This window comes from Equus caballus, chromosome 27 (assembly GCF_041296265.1).
Source record: "Equus caballus isolate H_3958 breed thoroughbred chromosome 27, TB-T2T, whole genome shotgun sequence".
Taxonomy (NCBI): domain Eukaryota; kingdom Metazoa; phylum Chordata; class Mammalia; order Perissodactyla; family Equidae; genus Equus; species Equus caballus.
Window position 1 is genome coordinate 31,391,893 of NC_091710.1, and position 18,422 is coordinate 31,410,314.

The window sequence follows — 18,422 nt, forward strand, 5'->3', positions numbered from 1 at the left end:
CTACTATGTAAAATTGTATGCCGTCAAATGAGATGAGCAAGATAAAATGGACAGATTCCTAGAAACACACAAATTACCTAAACTGACTCAAGAAGAAATAGGAAACCTCAAGAGACCTAACAAGAGATTAATTCAGTAATTAAAAACCTCCCACCAAAGAAAAGTCCAGGGGCCGGCCCCGTGGCCGAGTGGTTAAGTTCGCGTGCTCCGCTGCAGGCAGCCCAGTGTTTCGTCAGTTCAAATCCCGGGCACGGACATGGCACCAATCAACGAGCCACACTGAGGCGGCGTCCGACGTGACATAACTAGAAGGACCCACAACTAAGAATATACAACTATGTACCAGGGGGCTTTGGGGAGAAAAAGGAAAAAAAAATAAAATCTTTAAAAAAAAAAATAAAAGTCCAGGATCAGATGGATTCACTGATGAATTCTCTCAAACCCTCTAAAGAAGAGTTAACACTGATCCTTCTCAAACTCTTCCAAAAAACAGAAGAGGTGAGAACAGTTCCTAACTCATTCCACAAGGTGAACATTATCCTGACACCAAGTAAGACAAAGACACTACAAAACAAGAAAAGGACAGACCAATATCCTTATGAATATAGATCCAAAAACTATCAACAAAATATTAGCAAACTGAGTCCAAAAGCATACTGAAAGGATTACATACCAATGCCAAGTGTGATTTACCCCAAGCATGCAAGATGGGTCAACATAAGAAAAAGCAATCAATGTAATACATATTAATAAATACAAAGGAGGAAAAAAACCATGATCATCTCAATTGATGAAGAAAAAGCATTTGACAAAATTCAACATTCTTTCATGATAAAAATACTCAGAAACTAGGAATAGAAGGGAACTTGCTCAACATAAGGAGCATCTAGAAAAAGCCGACAGCAGGGGCCGGCCCAGTGGTGCAGCAGTTAAGTGCGCACGTTCTGTTTCGGTGGCTCGGGGTTCACCAGTTCGGATCCCAGGTGCGGACATGGCACCGCTCAGAAGGCCATCCTGTGGTAGGCGGCCCACATAGAAAGTGGAGGAAGATGGGCTTGGATGTTAGCTCACGGCCAGCCTTCCTCAGCAAAAAGAGGAAGATTGGCAGCAGATGTTAGCTCCGTGCTGATCTTCCTCAAAAAAAAACCACAAAAAAACCATAGCTAACATTACACTCAATGGTGAAAGCCTAAAAGCTTTCTAAGATCGGGAACAAGACAAGGATGCCTACTTTCATCATTGCTATTCAACAATGTTTAGAAGTTTTAGTCAGAGCAATAAGGCAAAAAAAAAAAAAAAATACATGGCATCAATTTTGGAAAGGAGGAAGCAAAACTATCTCTATTCTCAAATAATAGGATCTTACTTATCGAAAATCCCAAAGAAGCTACACGCAAAAACCACCAGAGCTAATAACAATAAGCACAGTTGCAGGGTACAAGATCAACACACGAAAATCATTCGTGTGTCTATACACTAGTAACGAAAAATAAAAAAGAAAACAATTCCATTTATAACAGCATCTATAGCCAATTGATTTTCAACAACAGTGCCACCACGACCATTCAATGGAGAAAGAATAGTCTCTTTAACAAATGCTGCCGGGACAACTGGATATCCACGTGCAAAAGAATGAAGCTGGACACCCACTTCACACTACATACAAAAATTAAGTCAAAAAGTGGGTTAATAACCTAAATATGAAATCTAAAACTATACAACTCTCGGAAGAAAATACAGGGGCAAATCTTCATGACTTTGGATTTGGCAATGGATTCTTACATAGGACACCAAAAGCATAAGCAACAAAAGAAATAATACATAATTGGACTTCATCAAAATTAAAAATTTTTGTGCATGAAAGGACACTATCAAGAGAGTAAAAAGACAACCCACAGAAGGGGAGAAAATACTTGCAAACATATATCTGATAAGAGTCTAGTATCCAGAATATATAAAGAACTCCTCCAATTCAACAACAAAAAGACAAACAACCCAATTTAAAAATAGGCAAACAATCTGAATAGACATTTCTCCAGAGAAGACATACAAATGTCCAACAAGCACATGAAAAGATGCTCAACATAATTAGTCATTAGGGAAATGTACATGAAAACCACAATATGATACCACTTCATATGCATTACAATGGGTATTTAAAAGGAAGGGAGGCAGTGGGAATAACAAATGTTGGTCAGGATGTGGAGAAATTGGGACCCTCAGAAGTTGCTAGTGGGAATATAAAACGATATAACTGGGGTGGAAAACAGTTGGGCAGTTCCTCAAGAGGTAAAGAGAGAATTACCATACGACCCAGCAATTCCACTCCTCTCTATATACTCAAAAGAACTGAAAATAGGTACTCAAACAAATACTTGTACACAAATATTCACAGCAACACCATTCACAATAGCCAAAAGGTAGAAAAAAAACTAAATGTCTACCAGTGAATGAATAAAGAAGCAAATTTTGATATATCCACACAATGGAATATCATTCGGCCATAAAAAGGAAAAAGTACTGGTATATGCTATATGGATGAACCCTGGAAAAATTATGCTAAGTGAAAGATGCCAGACACATGTTGTATGATTCCATTTATATGAAACATCCAGAAGAAATAAATCCATTAAAGAGAAAGGCGATTTGTGGTTGCCAGAGAATGGAAGGAGTGGGCGGGGGAAGTGACTGTTTAACAGGTATGGGGTTTTGTTTGGGGGTGAACAAAATGTTCTGGAACTAGACAGTGGTAGTGGTTGCACAACTTCGTGAATGTTTTAAATGTCACTGAATTTTACACTTTAAAATGGTTAATTTTATGTCGTGTGAATTTGACCTCAATTATAAAAAAAAATCTGAGCAGGAACACAGAAAGTAAAGACCTAATTTTAAATGCCCCAGATATTTCTGTATTCTCTCTCTATATATAAACTCTCTAAAAATTAGGCTTTACCTTTTCCCCCTGGGCCTCTTGTTGTTTTTTTCTCACAAGTTTTTGCCTTTTCTCATTCTTCTCTTCTTCTTCTAAGACATCAAAACATAAAAGTGCTTTTTAATTCCAAAGTATCAGTAAGGTTAATGCTATTTTCTCTGAAAACAGTTTGTAGATCTTAATATTTTGGGAGAGACAAAGCTTCAAAACACAGATTATATTTTTCAAATAATGAAAATGACATCCATGCAGATAGTTGAAACAAAGAAATCCACACGTAAAATCTATAAGAAAAGGTCTTTCTGAAACAAAATTCTCTGACATGTATTAATATTGTATGTTATAGTTTTGGTAAGGAGGTTCCAAGAATGATTATGGTGGGTTTTCTTTGCAGGCCCCTGACACGGTTTAAGCAGCTTCAAGGCACAGACAGTGTGGAGCCCATTACTGCACATGAGGGGGGAACGCTGCACGGAGGCACAAGGAGTGCCATTGGTGACCTTTGGACATGACGGTAGGAGCAACACGCCTAGATCCCGAGGGTGGGTGTGCGTGGCAGCTCCTATACTGACTGAACCAATCTTAGGTCACAATCCACTGAAGGTCAAGAGGAAGGATTTCTGCCGTTGTATGGAACTTTTTTATTCTGGGTATGATAAATTTCATTTAAGTTAATTTCATTTAACCATATTCTTTTGAGGAATTATCCATCTTTTAGGAAAATATATCCTTTAAGTCACTTGGCTCATTCAACAGGGGTATTTCTTTCTGTCAACAACTTTATCTCTAAGGCAGTAAATATTTCCTCACATTTATTAAGGAAAGATTAGGACAGAAAAGTGCACAGGAAATCAGAAGGCTCAGTTTGGCCACTAACCTGCTAGGTGATCAGTCAAACTTAGTGATCCTAAGACTCCTTCCAAACTCTGAGTCAAAGCATATAGTTTTTAAATAAATCACCAGCAGGAGATTAAGCCGCTTTCATCCTCAAGGCTACTGAGAACCGACTACTTCTGAACTTTTGATATACCTCATCCTGCAAATCTTTACAAAATAGGGAGAACTAAAGTTTTAGATAAATCTACAGTCTTGTATCCCAACATCTGACGACAGTAGGGCACATAGAAAGTGTGTGAGCAAGCTGATTTTTCACTCGTTTGAAGACAATCTGACAATAATTAGGCACTATACACAGTCTTAATTACTTATTAGACAGTTTTAGTCTTCAGTGACGATTGTCTCAAAATTATCAACCCATGAATGCACCAAAATGACTTGCACTCCAGGGACATAAAGGTACAACTTAAAGCACAGAAACTATGTCAACTGCACATTTCCCTTATTTATAAAACTCTGAAAATTTGACACGATAGTTTAACATCTATACCAAATACCTTCCTGATATCAAAATGTATTTAATACAAAATTTCTAAGAGAAGCTACAACGAGTAATTTTAATTTTCCAACTGAGTAATTTTGAAGTATAAGAGATCAAATAATTCACCAAAAGAAGAAAGAAAAAATTTCGAAAATCCATGATTGGGAGACTCTGAAACGGCCATGCTGTCTTTTATTTTTGGGTTGAATAGCGTAACCTTTTAGGATCCTGGTTTTATTCACAGTTAATTTGAAAGGGCTATAATTAAACACTGCTCATTTTCCTTTTATTTATTTACATTTAAATGAACAGCAAAACAAAACATAATGCACCAAATTCACTATTGGCTAGCTTCTTTCTAGGAGGATATAAGATTGTAGGCATTCGTTTCAGAATTCATCTGTTCTGAGGTAAACTACAATATTGTCTTAAGAGGCTTCTAAGACTCACAAACTTTTGCTTATCAAAAAACAAAACAAAACCAAAACAAGAATAAGCATGGTTTCCTAAAATTAAGTGCACTTGACTGTACATAAGAGATTAGTATGTAAACAAAAACTGCCAGAATGCAATGAAAAGTTAGGGTGAAAGGCCTTTAGAGATTAATGGTAGACACATCTACCATTCGTAGACTAGTTTGTCAGCTGTTGGTATCAAACAGCAGTTATGCTGCACAAACACATAGTTTAAAACTAGAGAATTTGCAATGTCTCAACTTAGAAATGATATAGTTTTAAATGTATATGTAAGGAAAATGTACCAGTCCTCATAAAAATGTTGGGATTTATAGTCCATTCAAAATCATGACTAAAGTTGTAACGATTACTCTACCTTGAAATTACACAGCATAAACTAATGATAAAATGGTTCTTATTGTGCAAATAAATAATAAATGAAGGAAAGAAATTTCAGTAGAAAAGTATAAGCGTAGTATAAACAATAAACTTACCTTTCAGATAAACGGGAGAAGATTTAAATGAGTTAAGCCATGAGGTAGTCACAGAAATAATTAAAGTAAGAAGAGCAAGAAGTAAGAAAATCCGGCCACACAGCAAAATTAGATCTTTAATTCCTTATAAAGGTAAAAAAAAAAAAAAATTACAATTAAAAGTCAAAACACTTTTCTTGATACTAATAATAAACACAGTAGAAGATTATTCGTACTAAAAAAGCACAGTAAAAGTTGAGTCCTACAACTGTATTAGGATTGTTCATATAGTCTCCTTTGGGCGCCAAAAGTCATCATTGTTGCATTACCAGAACAAGTTTTCAGCAAACAATTCTAGAACATCTTCTGTCTCAGGTAAAATTTGAGTGACTGGCTAAATTATAAATATCATAACTATCAATAATGCATAAGTTATGGTCTCCCTTCTTCCCAGATAAGGAAATAAAATTATCCAGAGAATTAGGAATTAAATTGTGACGGTACCATCTTGTCAGCTTCCAGTTCTATTTAAAAACTATCAACCCCACTGAAACACTAAATTCTTGCTTCTCAGAGTTAAATTATGCAACGGTATATTTCTCTATTTCTCAATATTCATTCAATCATTTGTAAATAAAATTACCACATACACATTTGCCTAGAAAAAAAGTGAAAATTCAGTATTTGGTTTTATATTAAGAAGCAGGATGAAACTTAAATCAGCAAAAATGTAACAAGTACCTGCTCTGTGCAGCACAATCTGCTAAACGGTGAGGGAGCAAAGATATAAAGTTCGATTAAAAATAGTTTCTACTAGGAAATTTTAGTTTTGTTTTGTACTTCTCAGAAGTTACCAGGCACAGGTGCGAGGAACCATCTTGTCAACGTGACTGGGCTGCTAGTTAGTCAATTAACCAAAAATTAAAGAAGGAATTACATATATACAGGCTTAAATATATCACTTTTAACTAAAAACAGATATGTATGTTACCCTTTTTTTTTTTTAAGTGATTTAAAGTTGTTTAGAGAAGAAGTGGTTACAATTCAGTGCTCTCACCGCCACGGCCTGGGTTCGTTTCCCAGTCAGGGAACCACACCACCCATCTGCCAGCTGTCATACTGCGGCCACTGCACGTTGCTGTGATGCTGAAAGCTATGCCACCGGGATTTCAAATGCCAGCAGGGTCACCCCTGGTAGACAGGTTTCAGTGAAGCCTCCAGACTAAGACAGACTAGGAAGAAGGACTTGGCCACACAATTCCAAAAAAATTGGCCAAGAAAACCCTGCGAATAGTAGCTTGGGGCATTGGCTGATATAGCACTGGAAGGTGAGAAGGTGGCGCAAACAGACGGGGCAAGGTTTCCCTCTACCGCATACAGGGTCAGGAGGAGTCGGAACCAACTCAAGGGCACTAACAAAAAGAGAAGAAATACTTTCTTTTGCATTACAGTCCTTCCAACTTTTGTCAGTATTAACTACTGAGTCAGGCGTTGTTCAACAGAACACATAATTAAACCTAGGATGACTCCGGCCATTACAAAAGTAATTTAATACCTAGAGTATTGGTATTTAAACAAACCAGTGAGCTGTCGGATTGATGTTCCCATAATATTGCTTTGTGTTCTAATAAGCAAGCAATTTGCAAATGTCACATATAAAAGGACCAGATTTGTGTGTACACCTTTCAGGTACACTCATGTATTGCAAAACCACGGCCTGCATATATGACGGTGGTCTCATAAGATTAGTACCATATAGGGGCTGGCTGGTGGTGTAGTGGTTAAGTTTGCGAGCTGAGCTTCAGCAGCCTGGGGTTTTCAGGTTTGGATCCTGGGGCAGACCTACACACTGCCCCTCCAGCCATGCTGTGGTAGCATCCCACATATAAAAAAAAAAAATAAAAGAGAGGAAGATTGGCACAGATGTTAGCGCATGGCCAATCTTCCTCACCAAAAAATAAATAAATATATAAGAAGAGTGAAATTAAAAAAAAAAATGAGTACCATAAAGGCTGGGTGTGTAGTAGGCTATACCATCTAGGTTTGTGTAAGTACACTGATATGATGTTTGCACAAGGATGAAATCACCTAACGATGCATTTCTCAGCACGTATCCCTATCGATAAGTGACGCGTGACTGTAAGACATTGGAGTTTCTTTGTACCTACTCTCAACAGCCAAGGTGCAGGGCATTTCATAGGATAACAAATGTGAGGAACCAGCATTAAAACATTAGCCTAAAGTATTATATTATATAATATTAGGCTAAAGTATTAGGCATTAAAATAGCCTAAGTATGAGTAAAAATGTATTGCCAATGAAAGCTTTTACACAGTAGAAAAAGACAGGGATCATTTTTCAATACATGTCCAAAAATACAGCCCAGATGAATGAACAGGTCTAGGAATTCCACTTTTCCCCCTGGGAATTCAATTAGCAGCTCCAGTTGAGAGTATTAGTATTTATAAGTTCTGTTCCACACAAAACCAGCCCAGCAGCTGCTACACTAGGATGTACGATTTGTAAAATAGACTTAAATACTGTTACTGGATATTTGCAGAACTAATGTCAAGAAACCAAAGTAAACAACCATCAGTTCACAACTAAGAGAGGATTCTAGGAGAAAAAAGTTAAGTGAAAATTTCAGCACCTAGACGGAGATGCTGCCAGGAGCCCAGTTGCATTTTCTAGAACTTGTGGCCTACTTTTATTAAACATTGTGATAAGTGATGGGAATACAAAAACAAATCAGATGTGGTCTCTCCCCTCAAGAAGTGTATTTCCCTGTGGTCAGAGCTTATCACACGAACAGATCTCTTTCTGCAACCATCGGTCACCACCTTCTCATTGACTAGTGACTCAAATATTAGTGCAAAGTAGAAGATTCTAGATGAGCAGAGTAGGAGTGGATGCTGTAAAGGCAAGAAAGCAGGTAAATTCTGGAATAAGTAAGTGTGAACATAATATTTCTGTATATCATTTGGATGAAGGTCTTGTTGATTCTAATACAGCTCGAGTGAGTAGGAGGCTTCTCAAGGGTCTTTGTAGGTTTTTTTAAAAAGCAGTTTATTTTAATTTCTTATTTCAAGCAACATGCCTGAGTACCTGACTTCTTGAGGGTGGGGAGGGAGGGTGGAGAGAGAAAGAGAGGAAATATGCAAAACTAAATTTCATCATGGTCTCCAACTTTAAAACTGAGTTTAACAAAGGAGACACAGAGGCCAGCCCAGTGGCCTAGTGGTTAAGTTCTTGTGCCTGGCTTCTGCAGCCCAGCAGTTTGTGGCTGGATCCCGGGCAGACCTACACACTACTCATCAAGCCATGCTATTGCAGCATCCCTCATACAAAAAATGGAGGATTGGCACAGATGTTAGCTCAGCAGCAATCTTCCTCAAGCAAAAAGAAGATTGGCAACAGGTGCTAGCTCAGGGCCAATCTTCCTCACCAAAAAAAAGGGGAGACAGACATGTAAACTGATCACTAGTATGTCCAAAAATGAAGTGATTCTCCACAGGTCCACCACTTTCCTTTCAGTTTTCCCTTTATCACTGGCACTACCAACTACTTAGGGTTCTTCAATCCCACAGGTAGGAGTCATCCTTGAATTCCTCCTTTCCTTCACCCCAAACATTAATCCATCAACAAATCCCGTCGATTCTACTTTGTAAACACCCCAAATCTGTGCACATTTCATCTCCTCTGCTATCACCCTACTCCCGGCCATCATCTCTACTTGCCTACTTCAAAGCTTAACTTCAAAGCTGCTTCTACTCCAGCTTCCTTCCAAAATATTCTCCACGCAGAAGCCAGTGACCTCTTTAAACCTTAGGGAAATCACGTAACTTCCCTCTATCTCCGTTTCCTCCTGGTAAAATGGGGATTATTATAGCATCCACGCCCTATGGTCCTCATTCAGATTAAATGAGACAAAGAATACACAGCACTTAGAGTTCGGTTTATAACAGGTGCTCAATGAACGTTATTATATTGAGCCATTCTGCCTCAAACTCCTTCATCCAGCCACAATGATCTTCATTCATCCTTTTCCTCCCACATGTCACAATTCCATTTGTCTGGCATGTTTTTCGCCCAGCTTTTCAAAGGAGTGGCTCCTTATCATCCTTTAAATCTCTGCTTAATTCCTCAGCAGGCCCTCATCCATCACCCCGTTTGTTTCCTTTTGAGCTTTCAACACAACCCGATAGTGACTGTTTGTTCCTGTGCTTTCTACCTCTGCCCCCTTATACGCAAAACTGCACCAGTGAGGAGGGACACACCTTCGGCCAAGACCAGACGGCCTCCCGGCGTCGGCGGAAGACTCTCTTGGGAGGACCCGGCGCCGGAAGAGGGAGGAGGAGGCGATGCAGCCTGGGAATCGTAGTCAAAGCCGCTCAGAGGCTACGCGGCCGGGAGACGGCAATTCTACGCAACCGTCATTGGACAGTTGCCGGGGTGTGAGCGCCAAGAGAAGAAAGCCAACACTTACCTAGACCCGGGATCCCACGCCGCAGTTCCAGACACAAGAGCGGGAGAGCAGAGAGGAGGAAAATGCCAACGACCCCACGAGAAGCCATGATGGCGGGCGCCCGCCTCCGGGCGGAAGGCCCGCCTCTTCCGGTTGCGCCTTCCCTGGGAGGGTCCCGCGAAACCCTTCCTGAGGGAGGGATTTTGCGCGAGAGCTAGGATCTAAAGCTGGGTCGTTGGTCAAACTGAGAAAAGCCCCTGTTTCTGAACTCATAGTCTGTAGCCTCTCTCAGAAGAAACAGAAGTCACCTCCTCACGTCACATGATGTCCAGGGAGACGGCCTCCTTGGCGGCCCGCCTAGCCCAGTCCTGTGAAGGGAAGGAAGCCTGGGCCCTGGCGAGGCGGCTTCCGAGGCGAGGCCGGCAGCGCCTGTCCCTTCGGCCGGCGGACTCTGGAGGCTGCGGGAAAGCTCTCAGGAGAGAAATGAAGTGGAAGAGAAAGCGTAGGGGCGGTTGACGCTGGGAGGAGGCAGCCTGGCCCCTTGGCCTTGTGTCCGTAGGGGCTGACTGGGCTTTTGGGTCCGATCTCCCAGGCACCACTCTCCTGAAGCACCTGCCTTATCTCCCTAAGGGTTCTTGGGCCCTTCCGCGGTCTCTCGTTCCTGCGGGAAGATGATTCCAAAGTGGGCCCTGGCACCGCATTCCAGATGCTGGACACCCGCTACCCCTTGCTCCGCTCCTTGTCAGTTTTGCCAATGGGAGTTATTTTTAGTGACTTAAGTTGGCCTCACAGTTCTGTGACCTCATTGCCATCCCATGACTCCCCTCTGTGGCGCTCCTGCCAGCCTGAAACTCAAGCTACGGAGGTCCTCGCAACTTACAAGATTTCATGCTTTGAAATGTCATTTTCTGGCCTATCCATCAATCCTCCCACCTCAGCCTTCAATTTAGTTCAACTAACATTTATTGAGCCCTACGATTTGCCTGGTGTTGTAGAACTCAGGAGATTCACGTACTTGTAAGTTACTGAATTTGTCCTCAAGAAACTCAGTTTAATGAGAAAGATAGCCCTGTAAACAGATAATTATAATACGGGTACCTGAGGGCTATGATGGGGATATTCCCAGGATGCTACAGAATCCTACAATGAGGACTTGCGCGAAGGCTTTCCCGAAGGAAATCATTCCTAAATTGTGTTGTAAAGGTTAGGAACTCCGGGGAGAGAGGACAATAGGAGGTGTGGGATCTTAAGTTTAGGAAACTGAGTGCGAAGGAGCTACCAGCAGTTACAATATTGCAGTTTCAAGTTTGAATGGAGGTGCGGAGCGGCAGATGGGAGCTAAGACCACAGAGGACTTTTCTTTGTATATAAGCTAAGAACCTTATCCTGGAAGTGAAGGTGCAAAATATGAGGGCACAATCGCAAAGTCAATGCTGGTCCAGTAATATCAGTTATAACATGACATACCAATTAAATAATGGACTATATTGACTCATTCAGAGGTCCTCGTTGTCTGCATGAAGACAGGAAAGAAAGGAAGTTCTACAGCTCTTACCATCTCCATGTTGGTATGATTTCCTCCTTGAGGTGTTTTGCTTCCTCCTTTCTACAGTCCTAATTTAATCTGTTGATGGCACCAGTGAATCTCTGTCAGGACAATAAACTGGAGACTCCCAAGTATTCCAGATTTGCTTGGAGTCTTACGCCTTGCCCAAACTTAACTGATTGTGAAATCTCTTCACTGCAGTTGTCTACTGATCACTCCCACCAAAAGACTACCAGAATAACGTGTTCTGAGTTGTTGAACTTAAAAATAAAAGTCATCTGTTTACCAGCAAAAGTGGATTATTACAGAACAGCAAAGAATTGCAATTCTAGACGTGCAACCTATGGCGAACCACAGCCCAGTTTGGCGAACAAAGGAGAGGAACCTTCTGTTACAGAGGAGAAGGGGGAGTTGGGCGGGGCTGTTATAAACAAAGACTCCATTGGAGGACACTGGGAGTTTGAAGTCTAGTGGCTTTTCATTGGCTGAGCTGTGACAATCTCTCATTGGCTGAGCTGTTGCTGGGCAAGGAGAAAACCTTCCTTCCTTCCTTCTAGGGCAGTAAAGTAGTATCACTTCCTGCAGGAGATGCAAGGTACCTATCTTCCTCTTGGGGTCTGTATTGATGATGTGTGGTAAATGTGTGAGAGCAAACCTCACACAAATGAGGTTTCTGTTTATTAATTTTCACAGAGTAAAACCAAGTTTCTCACTTACTGCATTTAGGGAGAACACTGTTTTGACATAATCTTAGCAGTGTCTCAGAGGGGTGGTCAAGGGTGATTTTTATAGGGTTTTTGGAGTCTAGATTGGAGTAGTTTAAGGTGGCCTCTTCTATGCAGGGATCTCATTGGGATTGGACATGATGCATGGTTTAGTAGTTTAGGACTTGTGGACCCAGCAAGATGAGAGACTGGAAGGCAGATCTGCCCCCTTTTTTGATAAGGAAGGGGATTTGCCCAGTTAAGTGATCAATTCAACTTCTGAGTGCCTGACGGGGAAGGTTTTTACCCAGATGAGCAACCTTTTGCTCACATAAATGGATTTTCAGGAAGTCTCAAGCTAACAATGAAGTTATGTACTGATTTACAGCCTATCTTTGTGAGCAAGAATTTTGCTGGAACAAATAGTAAAGTCATGTCACTTGATGTAAGGTCTTAGTTCTTAGTGATGATAATTAAGCTATGGGCCACAGGTGTCTCAGTGCTCACAATAAAATCTTAGGAATACCCTTGAGTAAGGTATAAGAGAAAGAGATTTTAATTTTTATATCTAGATAGTTTATATTAAACCATTCTCTATTAACATTCTTAAAACACACATTTCACATTTTTCTTATTTAACAAGTGATGCAACCTGTTTTCTTTACATATAAAAAAGTAGGATTGTCAACACATTTAAAAATTACTTATAATCATATTTGTTGGGGGGGTGCAAATGTTTATTAAAAGGTAGCCTGAATTGTAAGTATTAAGTGTATCCAAACGGCTTTTGTGACCTAACGTTTGGAATTTTTGCATTTAAAGAATCAACTAGTTAATTTTTGGGATATTTTATTATGAAAATTTTGAGACAGAAAAAATTGAAAAAAATTTACAGTGGGTATCCATACACCCACCATATTTTTATTATACTTATTTTATCACATATCAATCTATCCATTCATCAATCTTTTTTTGATGCATTACAAAGCCGCAGACATTAGTACACTTCCTCCAAATACTTCAGCATGCCTATCATTAACTGTATCATGTGCATATGCAGACTTCATATGACATGCATACTTCAGCATGCATATCATTAACTATAATGAAATGCACACGTCTTAACAGTACCATTCCTTGAGTTCCAAAATAAGCATTGTTAAAAGATAAACTGAGGCATATTAAAAATGTCGAGTTTATTTGAGCAAAAATCTATTCAAATCAGGCAGCATCCAATCTAGCAGATAGAAAGGAGCTCCATGGAAGACTTTTATAGTGAGCAGAGAGCAGGAACAAGGAAGTTATATTATGCAGAAAAGCAGGTTGGTTATTGAAGGTTACTTTCCTTTAGGGGATGGCAGTGGTCTATCAGATTACGTAACTAGTGCTGATCAGGAGATGCCGTTTCTGGGAGAGCTGAAACTGTGTTAAGTCTTGGTTTGATGACATGGGGCTTAGCATAAGTGACTCCATTTGGGGCCTGTTGTCTTGTTTTTTAACAGCATACACCAGTGCAACCCATTTCACTATCAAAATAGAAAACTTTGCCCAGAAAGTAATCATTGTTCTGATGTTTTTTTTCCACCATAGATTAGCTTTGCCTCTTCTGGGGTTCCTATAAATGGAATTGTACAAAATGTACCTGTTTGATTAGGCTTTGTTCACACAGCATAATTTTTTAAACTTTTTATTTTGAAACAATTATAGGTTCACGTTGAATTGTAAGAAATACTACGGAGAGATCACATACATCCTTTACCCAGTTTCCCCCAATGGTAAATTCATGCATAACCAAAATACAATATCATAAACAGAAAATTCATATAGACATAATCCACTAACCTTATTCAGATTTTACCAGTTTTACATACATCCATTTGTATGTGTGCATTTAGTTCTGTGCAGTATTATCACCTGTGTTGATTCATGGGACCACTACTAGTCAAGATACAGAACAGTTCTATCACAAGAATCTCTCGTTCTACCCTTTTATAGCCACAGTCACCTCACTTTATCCTTCACCACCACCATACCCCAGGCAACCACTAATCTGTTCACCATCTCTTTAATTTTGTTATTTCAAGAATATTACGTAAGTGCAATCGTAAAGCATGTAAACTTTTGAGATTGGCTTTTTTTTACTCAGTGTAGTCTCCTTGAGATCAATATAAGTTGTTGCGTACATTGATAGTCATTCCTTTTTGGGTTTTTTTGGTGAGGAAGATTGGCCCTGAGCTAACATCTGTTGCCAATCTTCTGTGGGTTTTTTTTTTTTTCCCTCTCCCCAAAGCTCCAGTATGCAGTTGTATATCCTAGTTGTAAGTCATTCTAGTTCTCTGTGGGATGCTGCCACAGCATGGCTTAATGAGTAGTGCATAGGTCTGCGCCCAGGATCCAAACTGGTGAACCCCAGGCTGCTAAAGTGGAGGGTGCAAACTTAACCACTCTGCCACAGGGCCAACCCCTATTCATTCCTTTTTATTGCTGGATAATATTCCTTGGTATGAATGCGTCATAGTTTAACTAACCATTCACCTGTGAAGGACATCTGGATTGTTTCTAGGTTTTGCTATTATGAATAAAGCTGCTATGGACATTTGATTACAAGTTCTTTTGTGAAGTTATATTTTCATTTCTCTGGGATAAAATGCCCAAGTGCAATTGCTGAGTAGTCTTGATACCAGCCCTGATATCAGTTTCCCTACGTTAAACCCAGCATATATGGGGTTAAAACCAAAAGCACTCATCCCCTCCCCTGCTTCTCTAAGTTATGTAAGTTATGTAAATATCTGTTTTTTAAACTTTTATATCCCTGAACTTCAGAAGGCAAATAGAAGTTACAAATTGTTAGAGCCCAGGTGGCCTCATGCTAACATTTTGGCTAGTTACAGTCCTTTGAAGTTTTATTACAGGGAAACTAATATCCAGAGAATATCGAGAAGCTGAAGCTTCCCAGACCCCAATTCCTCGGCTTCCTAGCACCAGAATCCACTATCCATCATGGAGGCAGACAACCAAGAACGCTTGCCTGTGGATTCCCTTATCTTGCCATCTCCCTTCCTGCAAGCAGCCTCCCAAGGCCAAAGGCAGGCTAGAGGGGAAGTGCTGACCTGCAAGGCCACAGGCTCCTCTTCCCCTACCTAAAACCCCAAGTAAAAACCCCTGCCTTTTTTCCTTTGAGGAGGTGGGTCTAACGAACTCCCATCTCCTCATTTGGCTGCCTTTTGATAAAACTGTCTCCTTGCCATAAGCCTGGTGTTCCCATTTTTATTTTGGTCTCTCTCTTGTGTGGCGGGTAAAAAAACCTGTGTTTGTGGCCAGTAACAATCTGCTAAACACACGTTTAGTTTTGTAAGAAAATGCCATATTTATTTTTTGGAGAGGCTGTACCATCTTATATTCCCACCAGCAGTGATTCAGTTTTTCCACATCCTTGCCCACATTTGGTATTCTCACTATATTTTATTTTAGCTATTCTAGTGGATATGTAGTGATTTCTCATATTTAATTTGTGTTTCCTTGGTGACTGATGATATTGAGGACTTTTTTTGTGTGCTTATTGACCATTCGTTTATCTTCCTTTTTAAGTGTCTATTCAAATCTTTTTAACTGTTGTTTCTCTTTTGTGTTAATGAGTTGTAGTTTTTTATGTAGCCTCGCTACTTGTCAGATATAAGTTTTGTGAATATCTCTCTCAGTCTGTAGCTTACCTATTTATTTTCTTGATGACTTTTCGATAAGTTTTTAATTTTGAAGACCAATTTATCAAATTTTTCTCTCATGGTTATTGCTTTCTATGTCCTGTCCAAGAAACCTTTGCCTACCCTGCAGTTGAAGGATTCTCCTGTTTTCTCCTGAAAGGTTTATGTTTTAGCTTTTATATTTAGGTTTATGAAATTAATTTATTTTTGTAGTTTATTTTTTTTCTAAATAATGGGAAAGATGGCTACTTTTGAAAGTACTTTTTCCCTTAGGCTTTATTCCCAACAACAACTGCAAGGTTGAATTGCAAAAAAAAAAAAAAAAAAACCTTAATTTTCACTTCTCAACTTTGTTTTAGAGACATCTTGATGTACTCTATTAGAATTTTGATCAGTTGAATATAATTTAGTGATCTGGTAGAAAGTATTTTGTGATGAATTTGTAGGTTAATATTTTTATGTCCCTTATTAACTTACATTTAAACGTCAATATTCTTTAGCTTCCTTCTTTTTTTAAAGTATGCTTTTTGGTGAGGAAGATTGGCCCTGAGCTAACACCTGTTGCCAATCTTCCTCGTTTTTCTTCCTCCCCAAAGTCCCAGTACATAGTTGTATATGCTAGTTGTAGGTCATTCTAGTTCTTCTGTGTGGGATGCAGCCACAGCATGCCTGATGAGTGGTGCTAAGTCCGCACGCAGGATCCAAACTGCAGAAACCTGGGCCACCAAAGCGGAGCATGCAAACTTAACCACATGGCCATGGGGGCTCCCCCCTTTAGCTTCCTATCTTTATCCAGCGGTCCATATGCACATAAATTAAAATATATGACCAAGAATGTAGACCGTTTAAAACTACATGCTGGTGAAAACCTCCACAGTGGCTTCAGTGTTCAGCAACCACAGTGATCTCTCCTTCCTCTGACTTCATAGCACTCATTGCCTTTTCTATTTATTTAGAATTCCATAATACTATTCTTATATTGTTATTTGATTAATATATTCAATATCTTTTATTTTTAAAGATTGGCACCTGGACTAACATGTTTCCAATCTTCTTTTTTTCTCTTTTTTTTCTTCTTTTTCTCCCCAAAGCCCCCCAGTACATAGATATATATGCTAGTTGTGAGTGCCTCTGGCTGTGCTATGTGGGACGCCACCTCAGCATGGCCTGACAAGCAGTGCCATGTCCACACCCAGGATCCAAACTGGCGAAATCCTGAGCCACCGAAGCAGAGTGCGCAAACTTAACAGCTCGGCCATGGGGCCAGCCCCTCAATATCTTAAATTCTCTTTAGAAGAAGCAGAGAATAAATGGTAAATAAATTTTTAGGACATTCGTTATTGAACTTTTCCTGTGTGTATGGACTTCTTCTCCAGAGATTCTGATTTAGGAGCTATTATTCAAAGCTCCACAGGTAAGTTTTATAAGTCATGTTTAGATACCATTGAGGAGGGGAGGGAGAATGAATTTAGGCAAGCAGTGTGATTGTTATATAAGGAACCATGATTTAAATCTTACAGACTCGATTCAGTCAATCAACAACAAATATGAAGCAACTACTATGCCCCAGGCATCGTTACAGATGCTGGGAACAGAGCCAGAAATGCGACAGACAAGATTTCTGCTCACCATGGAGTTTGCATTCCAGTGTGTGATGGTTAATTTTACATGTCAACTGGGAGGGTGTTTTGGATGAGATTAACATTTCAATCAGCGGACTCTGGGCAAGCAGTTTACCCTTATACAGTGGTGGGAGCAAGGGGGAATTTTCCAACAGACTCCCTTCAGACTGGAACTGCACCATCGGCTCTTTGGGGCCCTGCCTGCTGGACTGTGGGCTGGAACTAGGACATCAGTTCTCCTGAGTCTCCAGCCTACTGGCCCACACTGCAGATTTTGCACTCGCCAGGCTTCATAATCACGTGAGCCAATTCCTTAAAATAAATTTCTTTCTATAAACAAATAAAATCTTATATGTAAAAATACATTTATATAAATGCGTATATGCACACACACATATATTCTATTGGTTCTGTTTCTCTGGAGAACCCTGACTAATACATAGTGGGAGAGACTATGAAAGAGAAGAAAACCAACATAATATTTTTAGGTGGTGATATGAATTATGAAGATAAAACAGGGTAATATAATAAAGGATGGGGATTGCAGAGAACAGTTGGAGATATCTTAAATCAGTGGTTCTCAAGGTGTGGTCCCCAGGTCAACTGCATCACCTAGGAACCAGTTAGAAATTCAGATTCACAGGCACCAGACCAGTAAATGAGAGCTTCTAGGGGTGGGGCACACTGTTTTAACAGGCCCTCTAGGTGTTTCTGATGCAAGCTAAAGTTTGAAAACCGCTGCTTTAGATAATAAGCAGCAAAAGTCTCTCTGAGAAACTATTTGGTCTGGATCCTGAATGACAAGGAAGCAGCAATCTTGTAAAGAGCTGAGAAAAGATTTCCCAGGCAGAGGGAACAGCAATTACAAAGGAGGAAATAAGCAGAAGACCACTGTGTTTGGAGCATAGTAATCAGGAGTTTTGATTCAAGAGGAAGAAGACATTGAAAAATTGGGCAGAGACTAAGAATAGTACCTTCTCCTTAAGGTTGTTTTGAGGATCAACTAAGAAAATTCCTGTTAAAGTGCTTGGGACACTGCGATACACCTAAGTGCCTAAGAAGTGTTAACTGTCATTGCCCTAATGTCACAGATGAGCAGGAGAAGCTCAGAGAGGTCACCCCGAGTTCCTCAGATGTATATCTGGC

At 39.9% G+C, this 18,422-nt stretch overlaps 1 protein-coding gene and 1 long non-coding RNA gene across 2 annotated transcripts in view; one reads left to right on the forward strand and one right to left on the reverse strand.

The window, feature by feature from the left end:
• UBXN8 (UBX domain protein 8) overlaps positions 1–11,700 on the reverse strand; it is a 25,565-nt gene extending 13,865 nt beyond the window's left edge. The window contains exons 1-4 of the mRNA XM_001495441.5: positions 11,259–11,700; positions 9,725–10,364; positions 5,260–5,382; positions 2,954–3,024 (exon numbers count right to left, since the gene is read on the reverse strand). Coding sequence (XP_001495491.1) covers positions 2,954–3,024; positions 5,260–5,382; positions 9,725–9,812 — 282 coding nt within the window. The 5' untranslated portion in view covers positions 9,813–10,364; positions 11,259–11,700. The remainder of the gene's footprint in view (positions 1–2,953; positions 3,025–5,259; positions 5,383–9,724; positions 10,365–11,258) is intronic.
• LOC138920962 (uncharacterized) lies at positions 9,895–17,622 on the forward strand. Its single transcript, XR_011433086.1, has 3 exons — positions 9,895–11,844; positions 16,746–17,068; positions 17,175–17,622. It is a non-coding gene; the product is annotated as an uncharacterized lncRNA (long non-coding RNA).
• Positions 17,623–18,422: the final 800 nt, after the last annotated feature.